The 15,651-nt window shown below is 40.1% G+C and overlaps 1 protein-coding gene across 3 annotated transcripts in view; it reads right to left on the bottom strand.

Moving 5' to 3' along the window:
• The window catches only part of nrg2a (neuregulin 2a), an 81,514-nt gene extending 72,254 nt beyond the window's left edge, over positions 1–9,260 (bottom strand). Inside the window, exon 1 of one of the 3 annotated variants that reach the window (XM_085420519.1) lies at positions 8,684–9,260. In XM_085420519.1, coding sequence (XP_085276645.1) covers positions 8,684–9,092 — 409 coding nt within the window. In that variant the 5' untranslated portion in view covers positions 9,093–9,260. The remainder of the gene's footprint in view (positions 1–8,683) is intronic. The other 2 variants (XM_085420517.1, XM_085420516.1) reach the window with 2 other exon arrangements.
• Positions 9,261–15,651: the final 6,391 nt, after the last annotated feature.

Below are 15,651 nucleotides of genomic sequence, written 5' to 3'. Positions count from 1 at the left end.
CTGTTTGCAAGCTGCAGTGTTGCAGTATAACAGCCATGACACAAAGATCTGTGGCTTTACAGTTAAGGTAAATGCTCTGGATAAAACATGACTGTTTATCTAATTATACACAGAAAATATTGACCCGTTTGTCAGAGACTTGCGATGCAATGTTTGATAAAAGCTGGTGAAAAGGTGCAGTTTACCTGCAGCAGAAGGTGCATGCAGTATTGATCTATTAACAAAAAACCTTTTCCATAAAATTACAAATACATGAATACAAATAAAAGCAGACACAGCTATTAAATTACTGCAATTTTTTTTAAATCCACATTTTTGCCAATGATATCACATGCATATTTTGCTTAATCATGTTTAAGCGAGAAACTGAACAAGCAGGCAGTCTATCATGTTTGTCTACTATCATATCTACCAATATGGCATCGTGCAGGCTGTTATTTCCCCAGTCTCGTGATCTTACGAAATACTTTTAAACTCTCACTTAAGCAGTTTGCACTTATGGAAGCAAATAATAAACCAGATATAAAATTGAAAGTTTTAAACTGCATGGCATTGCAGACTTGTTTTCATAGTTCTTATCCAGCTGAACTTAGAGTAAGCCCATTATTCTCCATGAGCCCAGACATAATTCTGTATTACATGGAAATTTATAATCGTCCAAAGCATTGCTTTAGTGTGTGTGTGAAATCTAAAGCTTATGTTAACAGACATTTAAACTATAGCAAGTATCTCTGATGCTGGATATGTTAAACTGCACATAAGTAAACTGTCAGCATTTTGTGGATCGGGAAGAATTAGGAAGTGATAACTCCATTTTGTGCTTTGTCCAGAGCTTTCCTTGCATCACAAATGGTGCTTAACCTTAATAACCGTAATACTGTATGAAATCCGTTAGGTACATGACATTCTCTAACATTTGTTGTCTAACCAGCAAGAACCATTAAGCAAGCTGAAAACCTGAATCTTATTTCTCAAATACCTGCTACCAATCGGTGCCCATCTTAAATTACTGATATGAATATAATTTGGAAATCAAATATTGTGTTTGCAGCTGATAGATAATTTTGGCCCGTTTTGTATCTTTCATATACCAAAATTGTCATATATTTATGTTTACTGTAGTCATATATATATATATATTGGCTGCTTTTTCACTCATTTTCAGTCCAGTCCTTGTACCTGACCATTTTCAGTGGAATGTTTATTGTTTGTTATGCCACTTAACACTGACCTGTAGACCTGCACATAACAGACGGCTTAGCAAAGAACCAACTTTAAATTGCACCTTTGCATTGCACTTTGTTACTACCATCCTGCTGCAAAAACACATTTTCATTTCTTTACGTAAATCTGTGAAAAATGCTCCAGTTGGTATACTTATACAAACGCAAGCTAGTATTTTTCCACTAACAAGGTAATTTTCAAAGATCTATTAGTTGAAAACTTGGTATGGTATGCAGTGTGTCCTTAAACAAATTTGAGGAACCTGGACAAGTAGAGGACAATAAAAAGTGGCAGGTCTACAAACTAACCTTTCAGCATATTTCAATACTCTTTACTGGAGCCTCATCATTGGTCTCAGCGGAGGGGCGTTGTCAAGAAGCTATTCTTAAGGATGGGAAAACAAGGAGAAAAGACTAAGGTATGCCAAATTACACAAGAACTTGACCAAAAATCCATCAACGTGTACAGAGGAAGACTGGAGAGAGGTACAACAGTGAGTGTCTACAGCTGTAAAACACTGTGGTGGAGGCCCTGTTTGGTTTGGGACTGCGCTTCAGCCTGTGGTGTTGGAGAGCTTGCCAAAAAACAGAAAAGTATCATCAGATCCACCACGCAATATGGAAATATGCAATACGGAAAGCATCTAATTGGCAATAGCTTCAATTTTAGCATGTCAAACACCCCAAACACACTGTCAGTGCATTAAAAGCATACCTGCATAGAAAACCACACAGAAGAACACTATCAGTCATTGATTGGCCTCCTTCGAACCAGAAGCTCAACATTATTGAATAAGTGTGGGATCATCTTGAGAGAGCAGAACAAGAAGCAAACAGCATCCAAAGAAAAACTCTGAATATCCTTAAAGAAGCCTGGAGAACTAATCCTGAATAATCCTTAAAGAGAGTACAAGAAAGTTTGCCTAAGAGAGCTCATGCTGTGTTGAAGAATAAAGGTGGCCATACCAAATATTGACTTTCAAGCACCTTATAAATGTACATACTCTGTTTTTGCTTTATATACTGTATTTCCATGCGTGTTTGCACATATTTCAGAAAATCCCGGCACACATTTCCCATTTTCCCAGCAAAGTATAAAGCAATGATAGGTGGCTCAAGACTTCTGCACAGTATTGTACAGTAACCGTATTAATGTTCTAAATCATGGAAGGCAAGGAGTAACACAGTACATTTACATAATAACAGAAAGTTTTTAGGTGGTAGTAACTAAAGCTAATATGTTCCATCTTCATCCACTGTGATTTTGAGTATTTCAAATGACATTGCATATCTGGTGAATGCCACAACTAGAGCAGAAAGGAAATTGACATTCCTCATTGGTGAGATAATTGTGTAACTTTCACAAACATGCATCAGCGTTAAGAGCTTCACACTGTTTTAAACAATAAATGGATCAACTAACACTGTAGTTAAAGTACTGGCTTACTCAGTAACAGTAATAACCAAATATGTGCCTCACCTCCAAAAAAAGAATGAATTCTGCTCTAAATCATCATCTTTTTCTAACTCTTATTTCTGCTATGACTGTTCTTTCTTTTTTTCATATCATGGCTCTATAGAGCTCATTACGTAACGCAGAAGAGCAACAATTACAACACACGAGCTGGGAAGAATCTGATTTGAAATTTTAGGAGTGTAGAGGAAAGGCTCGAAGCACACCGCTTGCTCACTTGCAATAGCTCTGCTGTACAAACAGGTACAACCATGACCCAAATCAGAAAACCTCAACTGTGCCATGACAGCTGCTCTGTTACTGGGGCAGTGTGACTTATGGAGACGCAAAAGATAGATATCCTAAATGCTTACCCTGTCACAATAATAGCTTTTAAAAATCTGTCTCTAGAAACGTGGAGCACAAGTCTGAGTGATTGTGAGAAAGTACCTAATGGACAAGAAAATGGGCACCCAATTACTGAAAATGGTCATGCCTTTTTCCCCCACAGATCTTGTGACTATACATCAAGCAATCTTGTCACTGTAAAATAGCCAAGATGAGATTGAATGGGGCAGAAATTCTTCATAAATGACCACCATGTGAACATAGAAAACAATCCTCACACAATCGCATAATATAAAGTGTAATCTCAGTCACGTTCAGTTGGAAGGCCACAACACTGACCATCGAAAAACGCTTCAGTCATCACCTAAACAAGCACACATCCTTTGCATGGCAATAATTTTTGCTGGTGAAATACAGTAAATGAGCACCTTTGTCACAACTGTTTGCTAAATGGCCCCTGAGAGTGTCATTGGGGTGTAATGACCAACTTGTAGATGCATGCTGATTAATGCTGCCACAAGACTAAATTGTGGGGTAGAAGCAGAGCCCAGTAGCCATCAGCAGCTGTCATTCTTGTTCTATGTCTGGCTCTTCTAAGGACCTCTTCCAATTCACAGAAATTGCTTGCAGGCAAAATTCTGCCTGTCTACCACCTCAATGCAGCAGCTGTGACCTGCATACAGTTGGACTTTGCAGTGACAGATTAGTAACAGGGTGTGCATTCACTGCAACAGGTTTACATTGATCAAGCTCAAAAAAACTAAATGGCCAGAATGAGCACTTTAAAAATACACACAAGTGACAGTGATTTGCATGTTTGATGCATTTTGCAGTACAATGTACAGCTTTTAAAATGAGAGCTTTTTGTCATAGACATTGCACTGATTTGTACTTCATTTTACTCATACAGTGCTCCCACCAGCCTGAATACACCCACACACATGCACACGCAAAATACAGCTATGTAGGTCTCCTCAATGAGTCTGTGGATAGACAAAAAGCTGGGGGGGGGGGGGGGGGGGGGGGGGGGGGGGGGGGGCACCTACCACATTTGTTTCAGTCTGCACACTTTTGATTTAGGCTAAAATAAATAAATAAATACATAAAATAATGAAACAATCCTGAGATGTGATCTCTGAAAAAGGTTCTGAATAGACAAATGGATGACAATGTGTGTGTGTGTGTGTGTGTGTGTGTGTGTGTGTGTGTGTGTGTGTGTGTGTGTGTGTGTGTGTGTGTGTGTACAGAGCAGTCTGCCTCCTACTTCAGTACTTGTGCGCCAAGTCAACTGACATATGTTCAACAAGCTTAAAAAGAGATTTAAACACAAATTGTGTACTGAGGAGTAGGTCACTGGGCCTTATGGTGCACTAATACTGACTATGGTCCACTGTGTAGATTTCCTTATTCTGGAATACCAGTATATCTGACATGCTTGTGCCTGCTTTGTATAATAAGCGAACTTCCTTTTTAAAAGTGATAGCATCAACAGTGACCTGTTGCAGAGCAGCACTAAACTCCAAGGAAATACTGGCTGTCATGCAATGATACTGAAATGTATACTTGAGTGAGATGTTTATATGTCTGCTAGCTTACTGTATAACTTTTTTTATACACAGTAATGTCACAGATAATGCTACTGATTCAGCCAGACATGGACAACCAGTGTGAGGGCAGCATTTTCATAGCTAACATGAACCTGTGTTTGTGCATGCTTTCTGTAACCTGTAGCATAAGAAGTGTAATTGTTGCTGATTTCATCTCTGCTCTGACAGAAACCCAGAGCACCCAGCTGACTGAGTCCTGCAGCCAAAGTGCAGGTGTTAACAGGGAGTTACAGTGGGATTTTGCAGGTGAGGAAACGGGTGTAGCAGTGCAATGTGGGCATAAGAACCACTTTGAAATAAGCAATTATATTTTGCATTGTGAGATCCAGTAAAATTTTCCTTTGTGTATAGGCTGTGGTCTGGTGCTGCTGTGAGAGTCCCTGCTCTTTGTGGATTTTTGCCACTTAACTTTCAACAAGATAGACGCAGATGTTGTATGAGCTATCGTCCCTGATCTGAAACCACTAGATGATATAAAGTTCAGATAAAAGGTAAATTCCACTGAGTGAAGCTTATCGGCATCATCAGCTTACTTTTGCATTAAGATCTGCTACCCTTGATGTAAACTTACATTGACCATAAATACCACAATCTGCTCTGCACCTGTCCAACATAGCACATGACTGTACATTCACCACAGTACTGCCAGCTAACCAGCCTGTATGAAACTGTACTGAAGTACCTAGTATTTCATTGCAAACTTTGAATACAGCACCACAAAATTATGATGCTTTGATTTCCTTTGCAAGATGTTTCACAATATGAAAAAACACAACTACAGCATGTCATGCATGTCTGATTAAAATCTCCAAAGTTAAGGCATTACAAGTAAACTTTAAATTTCCAGTTTATCAAATATCTGCTCAGCAAATAACCGGTTAACTTTAACTAAAATTATGTTTCATCTTCCTCCTTTGCCTAACACATTTCTCTATTGTAAATAGGCAGCACATGTATATTTAGCCAGCATGACACACTGCAATATAAACTGCATATAAACAGCTTGTGTGTGATCATATTTGTTGAATTTATTAAGCTTGTTTCCACTTATTTTTATTAAGTGGGAAATCATTTCAAAACGTACAGAAGCTTGTTTTGCCACTGAAAAAAAATGACATCCATTAATCCAAAACTTCAAGTTAAATATCTCCGAATTTGGGGTTTCTTGAGATATAATAACTTTAAATTTTAAGATAATAACCTGAAGTTCTGATTTATCGATGGCAAAGAAATTTGCCTTTTTTGGTTTGGTTTTATTTTAGTGTTGTTATTTTTATTTGGTGGTACAGTGGTTAGCGTTGTTACCTCACAGCAAGACTTTCTGCATGGAGTTTCCATGTTCTCCTTATGTTTGCGTGGGTACTCTCCCATTCCTCTGGCTTCCTCCCACAATCCAAAGACATGTTAGTGGGGTTACGTTAATTGGCATTTCTAAATTGGCCTGAATGTGAGTGTGAATGGTTGTCTGTGTCAATGTGTTGGCCCTGTAATAGACTGGTGATCTGTCCAGCGTGTACCCTGCCTCTCGCCCTACAACAGCTGTCGCTGGCAACCCTAAAATTGGATAAGCAGAAGAGAATGGATGAATTGAAGGAAGCATTTTTTTCAGTGGCAGAAACAAGATTCTATACAGTTAAAATTACTGCCCACCAAAAAATAATGTTTATGAGCAAAAGTATAAACAACATTTATGCTAACTCCTCTTTTGAAGAGGAGTGAGCTAGATGCTAAATTTCCACCACAGCAGCTTCATTTACATCTGCACCATTAACACTCAGTAGGGATGAGACGGACAAGGGGATGTGACACGAAATCCCACAATGAGGTTGTGGGATTTCATGCCATTATTTTCTTATTACTCCATCCTTTTGGCTATAAGCAAGTACAGGTAGAAAAAAAACATACTCAATAGTAATATGTATTATTCTGCCTATCAGATTTACTCTTTTACTAAAGGTGCTCAAGCTCACTTTAACACCTGTGTTAACTGCTGTAGGTAGCCTGAGTTTAAGGCAGCTCATAGGAAGTGGAAGTCACACAACCACATAATTTTGAGAGTTGCACAGTATATATGTTTAACACACTAGACAGCATCTGTACGGTGCCAAAAAGGGATTAAAGGCAAGTTTTGGGGAGGTCCTAAGAAGACCTGGAATCAGTCTCTGGGCCTAAACAAGATTTGTTAAGCCAAAAAAATATGAGCAAACATTAAGAGATAGTTAAATGCCTAAAACAGTCACCATAAAGTTGGTGATCTTTGGTTAGTGCTGAACAAAGAAAGGAACTGAAAGTATCACGAGGATATTGTTACTGTTTGCATGACAAGCCATAAATGGGGAGGAGAGGGGGGTCAGAAAAGAAACTCTGGGGAGATCTTAATATCCATGTATAACCACATACTTTGATGGGTTCTTTGAAGTAAATAAAAGGCCCAGGAACTGGGTGTGGTAACTCAAAGTGACACAATAGGTGGCTGTGCCAGTTTGATCACATCACTGACAAGCTTTGATAAGTGCCAGAAAAACTGACAAGGGCTGTTTGGGCTGTTCAGGGAATCCAAAAGGGAATAGGGTCCATTTTCTGTTACCTCTCTAACAAGATGATGAGTTTAAAAGCCACAGTGAGAGTGGCACAATCAAGAGGAGAGGGGAGAATTTGTGTCTCGTGAGTACAGACTAAGTGGATTTAAGACAGCAGCAGTACAGGACACGCATCACATTTTAGGCCGCAGTGCTTCAATGGAAGTGCAAATGTGTGTCCTAAACATTGTGGAAGAAGTGTGGAAGACAGGCAAGTAAGATTTTACAGCTGAGTAGCAAACACCATAGCCTAGACACAATGAAGGAACTATGTGGCCTTTAAGTTCACGTTACAGACACTTGCACTACTTTCTAATTAAAGTAGTAGGGGCTCATTTTAGCCTAGTAAAGGGCATTGAAAACAACATTGCTTATGCAAATCAAGTGAAAAAGCAAAAATCTGTGTCCATCTACATATGTACAATAATTCAGGATTTGAGTGCAGCCTGTTGCACCGCAGTTTCCTTTATTTTTTTGTACTCCGTAATTTCCACATCCTCAAGAAAATAATCTAACAAAAGAAGAAAAGAGCAAAGTTATTTTCCTTTGAAATATCTGCTGTCAATAAACCTGATTCTCTCAATGGCGATTAACAGGGTCATGATGCCTCACTGCAAACATAATGCCCTGGATATTGTTTTCACGTTACTCTCTAAGAACAACATCTACAGACCAAAGTTATTTCTTAAACTACTAACAAGAAAAGGAAAATGCTTGAGTGTGACGTGGGAAAGTTGTTAATTCGACATTTTCAATCACAGCATCACGTTTCAGGATTCAGCTACAGCACACTGCTAGCCCTTAGCATGTGAGCAGGTCTGTCTGCAAACAGACAGACCTGCTCTGCTGCTGCTACGACAAAGTGTGGCATTAAAGCATTAAAGCAGGGCGGTAGCCTAAATATAGCCTAGGAGCCAATTTGCCTAGGGCAGCGTGATTTTCAACACGTGATACCGGTGATACAGGCCGCTGTCCCTGGTCCTGAAATTGTGCTCGCTCCTTTAAATGTAAGCGTTTGACATTTCATAAAAGAAGCCACGAGGATATTTGGAAAACTGCAATGATTGTATGACTAACGACAAGTAAAACGTGCACTGCAATGTGTCTGAAATGTCAAAGAATAAAGCAGCTTTCCTGGCTGCAGATAGTAAAGTACACATAAACTGCAATTCCTCACTAGCAACAGTGCGAGGCGCTTGTCTATTGCAGTTCAGGGAGAATGGGAGAGAGAAAGAGAGTTTGATTGATCATGTGGGCTATGGGAGCCTGCGAGAGTTGTCGAAAATTGCTGCATAGACGCCCCTTAGGCACCTATTTGGTACCCAGTGACTCCAAGCCATGCTGTGGCCACAATAACCACAATTCACCAGAGTGCCTGTTACCAAAAGCCCCAAGCCCGGGGCTGTTAACACAACGTTGATTCTTCCGGGTTGGACTTCACCGGTATTCCACATTAGGGCTACATTGACTTACCGCAGTCCTCACACAAGATCCTTCCAACATCCTTTTTTAGGTTCTTTCCACTGGTGTCAAGAGGCGCGAACGATGCCTTAAAAACCAAGGGCTCGTCAGTGGGGTCCATGAAAAAAATGTACTTGTGGTTTTTCTTCACTTTGGTGCACGGAGCCTCAGATCCAAATTCCCCCACGGTGACGAGCTGTTCTCGCTCCAGACCCCCGCTGTTTAGGGGCCAAACATCCAGCACTTTGACATTCACACGGTACGGCTCCGCAGAGACGTTCACAGGCGTAGACTGCACCTTGCCCTCGATCACCACGGCGGATTTGTAAGCCTGGTCCTGCAGGGAATTCAAACTCGGGGAGTAGCAGGCGAATGAGACCCCGATGACCAGCATGGATAAATGTACTGAATCAAGCCTCATGCCGCCTGCTTTGGCTCGGTGGTCGCTGGTCGCGTTGCGGCAGGGCTCTCTCGGCTGCGGGGCGATGGTGATGGAGCTGGGTTGAATGAAGAGACAGCAAGTAGGCTCCAGTAGCACGACAGCGCGGCAGACCTTGCATAAGTGTCCATGCCATCGGGATCCGCTGCTTTTTCGGGTGATTTTCAGTGGGTAAACAGTAGCTCTGGAACCGCGGGGTGACGCTGGGTTTCAAACCCAGTCACTGATTTCTACTAATAATAAGGCATCGTAGACATGCTAAGCAAGGAATCGGCGGTTTCACTCTCTCCAGAAGATGCTTCCTATGCTGCCATAGTAGCCTTAACTGCAAGACGACGCCACTCTTATCTTTGCCCAAAAATTGCAGTGGTGGGGTACCGCTATGATGGTTTTCTGTATCATCTGCAGCGGAGAGAAAAGACGCAAAATGCTGCAGTGAACCACAAGTTTGGTAGTCCGCTCGCAAAACAAAAGCCACGTTTCATTCCCCCCACCCCTTCAAAAAAGAAGAAAGAAAAGAAAAGAAAAGAAAAAAAATTAAATTAAAATAAAGCAATTATTTCTGCTCGGCAGCTATAGCGCTAATACGCCGCCTTCCACCGCGGCTCTCTCTCCGCCTCCCCTACGAGCCACAGACGGACAGAAAATAATGCCGATTGCCAAGAGGCTCCCTCAACAGAAAAAAAACGCAGAACTGGAGCTCTGACACGGGCAACCGACGCACCGAAGGGTCGTTCTCCTCACTCCCCAAACCCCGCTACTGTGTGCCGATCACTCCATGGTCTTTTATCGGTGTCGACCTCACGTTATAACGAAACAAACGAAATCCAAAATCCATGACTGTCCCTCCTCAAAATCGCATTTCACTGTAGCCAAGGCATCGCTCCAAAGACCGAAACAGGTTCACACGGAAACCCGCTGAGCCCAGAGAAATCATATGGCTGCGATGACTAAGGCTGCGAAAGCATTTCGGAGTCTTCAAGAGACTGTTTTGAATGAGTTTTGCGTCTCATCCCATTAAGTCATGCCCTGCATTCAGGTCACATTCACTGCTCTGCCTCTAAAAAAAAGAAGAAGAAGAAGAAAAAGAAAGAAGAAGAAGAAGAAGAAGAAAAAAAAAACGCTGTTGAAAGAAGACCGCATTAAATCTATAGAGCTGCAACACCGGGGTCCAAACCGCAGATGAACTATTTGTTAAAGTGTTGTTGTTTTTTAAATATATATTTAAACGTGTTCATTCAGGGTAGTTCTGACAGAGCACTTTGACAAACGTCACGTTACATAACTACACAAATTAACATAGGAATACTGATTATCGTCATACCAAATATAACTAAAGTTGAAATTTATAATGGTTTGGTTTTAGCCTGAATGCGGATACATGATGTTCAAGTAACTGCATCACAAAGAGCGACATCTGCTGACCAGAGAGTAGTTGAGAGACAGTAACATACCCTAACTGCTGATGTTCATCAAACAAGCGACACAGCAGGGTGCTAGATTTGAATTTGGCTCAAATGAAAGGTGCACAAGATTAAGTGAAATAACCTTTAAAAGGTAAAAAGGTCAGGGTATAAATTCTATAATAAATCAATCTAAAACCAGGAAGCCAAAGACTCTCAAAACCATACTGTAACTTATAATAACACAATGGAGTTACTTGCGTGCACCACCTGCCAGCTTGAAACAGACCTGGCTGCTCTCCGTGGTGCTGAAATTTGAATTAGACCTATAGAGTGTTAATGTCAAACACGCTCACAATAGACAAGACATTACTGTGTGGACTAAAGTCCTCCTGTCAGCACCTATAATTGAGAATGCGATTTTTAAACAGCACTCTGCAGACCAGTGCGGGATAGATGCGATGATGTAGGAATTGGTGGAACAAGCATTTAAGGAGCAATCACATAATAGGTAATGGATTTCCCCTTTAAGATCAGAGCTACTTTATCAATTCTTGGCTGGGAATTACTATAAATAGTCACTTTAGTTTTTCAGTGGCTGCTCAAAGAGCCAGGACATAGGACTTTGTACAGGGGTCATATGTTTTTGAATATATTTTTGATAGGAAAACCAATAATTAGAGTGATTAAAAGTTTCTCCCACTGAAAACGCTGCGTCCAGATGAACAGAATCAACTTTTGGAGATCATTCATTCATTCATTTTGCCACTGGCAAAGTGGGACACACAAGTTCACAACATTAACGCAAAAACTACGCTCGGATTTCACTTCTTTAGACGCTACCCTGCATTACAGTTCCCAGAAATGTTGCCCTATACCTGTTACAGTCAAAAAGACAATACTGTAATTCCCCAGTGTCGCCGAGAAGTGGCGCCCTTGAACCGAGTTTCCAACATTTGCGTGTTGACATCATGCAACGTGCAGCGGCGTTGAATTGTGCGTGTGTCGCTCTTCGTGCCACGACTCTCGGTTTCTTGTCCATCTTGTGAAGCAAGCAGGAGCAGTCCGTGTCGCTGTCACGCAGGAGTCCGAGCGCATTCACATGTGTCTTTTGCCTCGTCTCGCCATCTGCGGCAGACCGTCGAGGTTTTAAGGCGCTGCGCCTGCAGACTGAGCGGGGTAAAGGTAGGTTATGGAGTCTCGCTCGGTGGAATGACGCTTTATTTACAAGTCATTCGCATTGTTGCTGTGCTGTAAGTGTCCTGACGTGCAGCCAAGCATATGACATTGCTTAGGAGAGTTTACAGAAGCATGAATACTTCACTGTACGACCGATCTGTCTACAAAAAACGAAAAATTAAAAAAAAAAAAAAAATGGAGCTGCATTTGGAGCGATGCCACCTATGCTGGGATGTAGGGAGAAACTTTGGGAGGTGATCACAGCGGCTGTCTTTTACCAACTGCGACAACACTTTCTGAGGCTGAAAACTGCGTTGGATGCGATCTCGGGATCCGAAAAAGACCTGCATGTATGATCCACGTCCATAATTTAAAATTGTCAGAAAGAAAATAGGCCAAGTACCGACTGGTGATGAATTTATTGCTTAACTGATAAGTTATTCATCTGTCTAGTGGGTCTTCATAAATCTGCGTATATAGAGGCGTATATAGTGTTTTAGGTGTAACTTTGTACAGACAAAGATGAGCTTGTCACAGTAAACGCTTTGATTAGAAAGTCTGATGAAATTCTAAATGAGTGGTTCCATTGCAATCTGAGGCCCAGAGAGGTAAGGCCATTTTAAATCCGACATATTATTCACAAACGAGGCCTGTAAGTTTGCAGTGCTGTTCCTTCATTCAGTGCAATAGGAATGACTTACCCATTTCGCGTGCATCCACAGCGGTGTTTATTGGACTCATCTATTTAGAAAAACTAACAATAAAAAGAAAGGGCACATCATTTTAAAAAAAAAAAAAAAAACAGCATAGAGTTGACTTCTCTTCAGCAGAAACACTTAATGAAAAGAATACAAGCTTGTACTCAGAGTTTCCTGGGGAGTGGCAATGAAATAATGAGAGAGGTTCACTGCGAGCAGGTGCGGACAAACTTAGTTGATTTTTTTTTGCATAGAAAACCAACAGGCCAACCTCACGCTGAACATCACAGTCATACACGTTACACGTTTAGACTCTAAAATTGTCATTGGTTTAATCCTCGCGCAGTTGTTAGGTTTTTAATCACAATTTATTCATTTATTTTTTAATCAAAGTGGGAATTACTGGGGAATGAATCACCCTTTGAGGCGCAGAATAGGTCATATTTGAATGTTTATGTGTATAAAAAATATAAAAGGTGGGTAAAGATTAAGAGAACGTTTAAAAGAAGGAGAAAATTAGTCAAGTGTATTGTTTCCTCTTAAGGCCCACATGCTTCTGTCTCCTCACCTGCAGCTCTGATTTACACTATTGATGGACAGAGTAGAAGAGCGACCTAAATTCTTCTTCAGGGAATTTTAGAGGGAATAATTTTCTTGAACGCGACTTCTCTCTTAGCATCGTCCGGATATTTCAGCGTCCTCCTGCTTCACATTTTATTATTCATTATTTGTTTAAATAAATTATAATTTTTAATATTTGTAACTTTTTAAATTACCCAATATTTTTTTCACAGCCCGGAATTTTCTTTTTTAAACAATAAGCATTTGAAATGATTACTATAAACATACAGAATGCATACAGCATTTTAAATGTAAAGCATTTCAAATTACTGCTTTAATATTTAACGCCTGAGAAATCAAGTAGTATCTATAAGTCAAGATGCATACATGTTTATTTTTATTTTATTTTACTTTATTTTTAAGTTTCTGCGTTGGGTTTGTTTGTATGACTGGCTTCAGTCAGGCCTAACAGTCTTGTGGAAAGGTAGAGAAGAAAGGTCAACTTTGCGAGGGAAATTAATCACGTATCTCAACGTTTCCATCAATGCAGTTGATATTTTCTATTCTAAATAAAAGTTTGAGGTTCAATTCTCGGTCTTGTTTGTGAAGTGAAGAACGAATAGTGCCTAAAGGATACCCACAGTTAAACATCTTACCATTTTCCCTTATTTGGACTCGGCAGCGACACATAAACGAGTCTGCAAGAATGAGCGGCGGGGGAAACAATTATGTTTTAAATTCTGGGCTTTCTGCAGTGTAATCATATAGACGAGGCCTAGGACAGCTGTCTCACAGTCACTGACTGAATACTAAATTTTATTTTCTTGTAATAATAGGCCTACTAACTCTTTGTAGTGCGCTTGAATAAAACTCTGGAATCACTATTTGAGCGATTTTTACATTTAAAACCTATTTGCGCTGTTTATCTTTGGTCGTAAAAATGATTTGGAGGCAATCTAAAGTAGTTTGAGGTAAATATGAAAAAGGAATTAGAAAAGGCGGAAGAAGGGCAGAAGATTTATGCTAAATAAAAAATACAGATACCCTATACAGGCTCATAGATGCCTCGAGTGAAAGGTCTTGGCACTCTTTTTTAAAAAACAAAACAAAAAAACAAAATCGTTTTCCAGGTAAATCGGAAGTAAGACTAAAAAAAAGGTCCTTCGTGTAAAAAAAAAAAAAAAAAAAAAAAAAAAAAGTATCGCCAGCATTGATTATTGTATTTTATTTTTTGGGCAGAATTTAAGTTAAGATGGGTTTATTATTTATTTATTTGGGGCTTTATTACTACTTATTTTTATGCTCTAAGATCGTCATGGTCTAGTCAGTAATAATCTGTGTAGGCCCAGATGGGCATGCCTTGATCTTTTCCCATTATCAATCCATGCAGTGGCTTTACTTGAAATGCGCAAAATATTACCAGAGCAAATGAGCTGAACTATCATAGCCCAGGTCTGCCCATCAAATTTCACATTTGCGCAAGTAAAAAAAATAAAATGAAAGAAAGAGCTTTGACCCGGAGCAGACATTGCCGCCGCTGAATAGCTGAAGAGAAGGAGGCCCGAGTACTAATGAGGCAGGCCTGCGAGCTGCAGGGGGCTCCGCTGAGACAGCGTTCAGACCTTGCTCGGACACCTGGGTGACACAATTCTATCTTAAGGCGTGAATAAGTGGGTAAGATTACCTTAGAAATAGTCGCCACAAAGTCAGAGTTTAGAAACAGCACCTTTCTTTCATGAACGTAAGCTACAGGAGGGGTTGCTACACTTTCACGCCTTCTGTGTGTGTTAGCCTTGATGTTGGCAGCTGTTTTGCATGTCCCGTAGGCATACCGAGCACGCTCATTGGATGTTTTGCTACATAAAAAATGTAACCTTTGTAAAAAAATTTTGCACCTTTACAGATTTCAAACTGAGGAATGACTGGTGGTATTAAAGCTAGCCTAGTTGTTCCGTCTTTTATCTAAGCAGAGGTAAGTAGCCTCTAGGGTGGGGAAACTTAGCTGAGTTGCTGAAACAATGTTGTGTGAGACCCACCTCTGCTCATATTATTCCCACACAGTTAACATGGCAGCTCTCTCTCCCTTTCTGACATGATTTGGCGTTATAGAACAAAACTGCTCATTCATAAAATAAAACGGGAATCGGAAACTAAAAATTAATATATATAATTTTTTTTATTTGTATTATTAGCTATACATAGCATATATTTTAAACTAAACTTCCTTCCTTCCTTCCTTTCTAATTCTAATGCTGATATCAGTGTTTAGTATAGCCTAGAAATCCAATACAATGTATAAAAGGTAAGACGTATTATAAATTATGTAATAATTGACTGTCGCCTAGAGTGAAAACTAATTATTCGTTACAAGCTATTCGTTTTATTAGTCCTGCTATTATTTGTATTGCTGCTGATGTGGTCCTGTTAAATAATATGTATAGACCGATTTTCTTGTGACTTGTAAATCAAAAAAAAAAAAATTTAATTCTTCAACTCTTTGAGAGCAAACGGTGATCTGTAAACTCGTTAGCACATCCCACGTAAACAGATACACTTGTGATGTGAAGTCGGTGATGCATTAGAAGGCTATTTTCTTAGATAAAAACTTGAGGGCAAGCTTGGGTCTTTCCAGGTTGGAAAAGCACCTGGCTTTTCGGGAGTTGTACAGACGAAATGAAACTTAAGTGGGCTGGTAGACGC

The sequence above is a fragment of the Rhamphochromis longiceps genome, linkage group LG10, assembly GCF_057381845.1.
Source record: "Rhamphochromis longiceps isolate RC_006_pf linkage group LG10, R_longiceps_female_GT1.1, whole genome shotgun sequence".
In the NCBI taxonomy this organism is placed as follows: domain Eukaryota; kingdom Metazoa; phylum Chordata; class Actinopteri; order Cichliformes; family Cichlidae; genus Rhamphochromis; species Rhamphochromis longiceps.
Note: the sequence above shows the minus strand (reverse complement) of the source record. Positions and strands in the feature narration are given on the sequence as shown.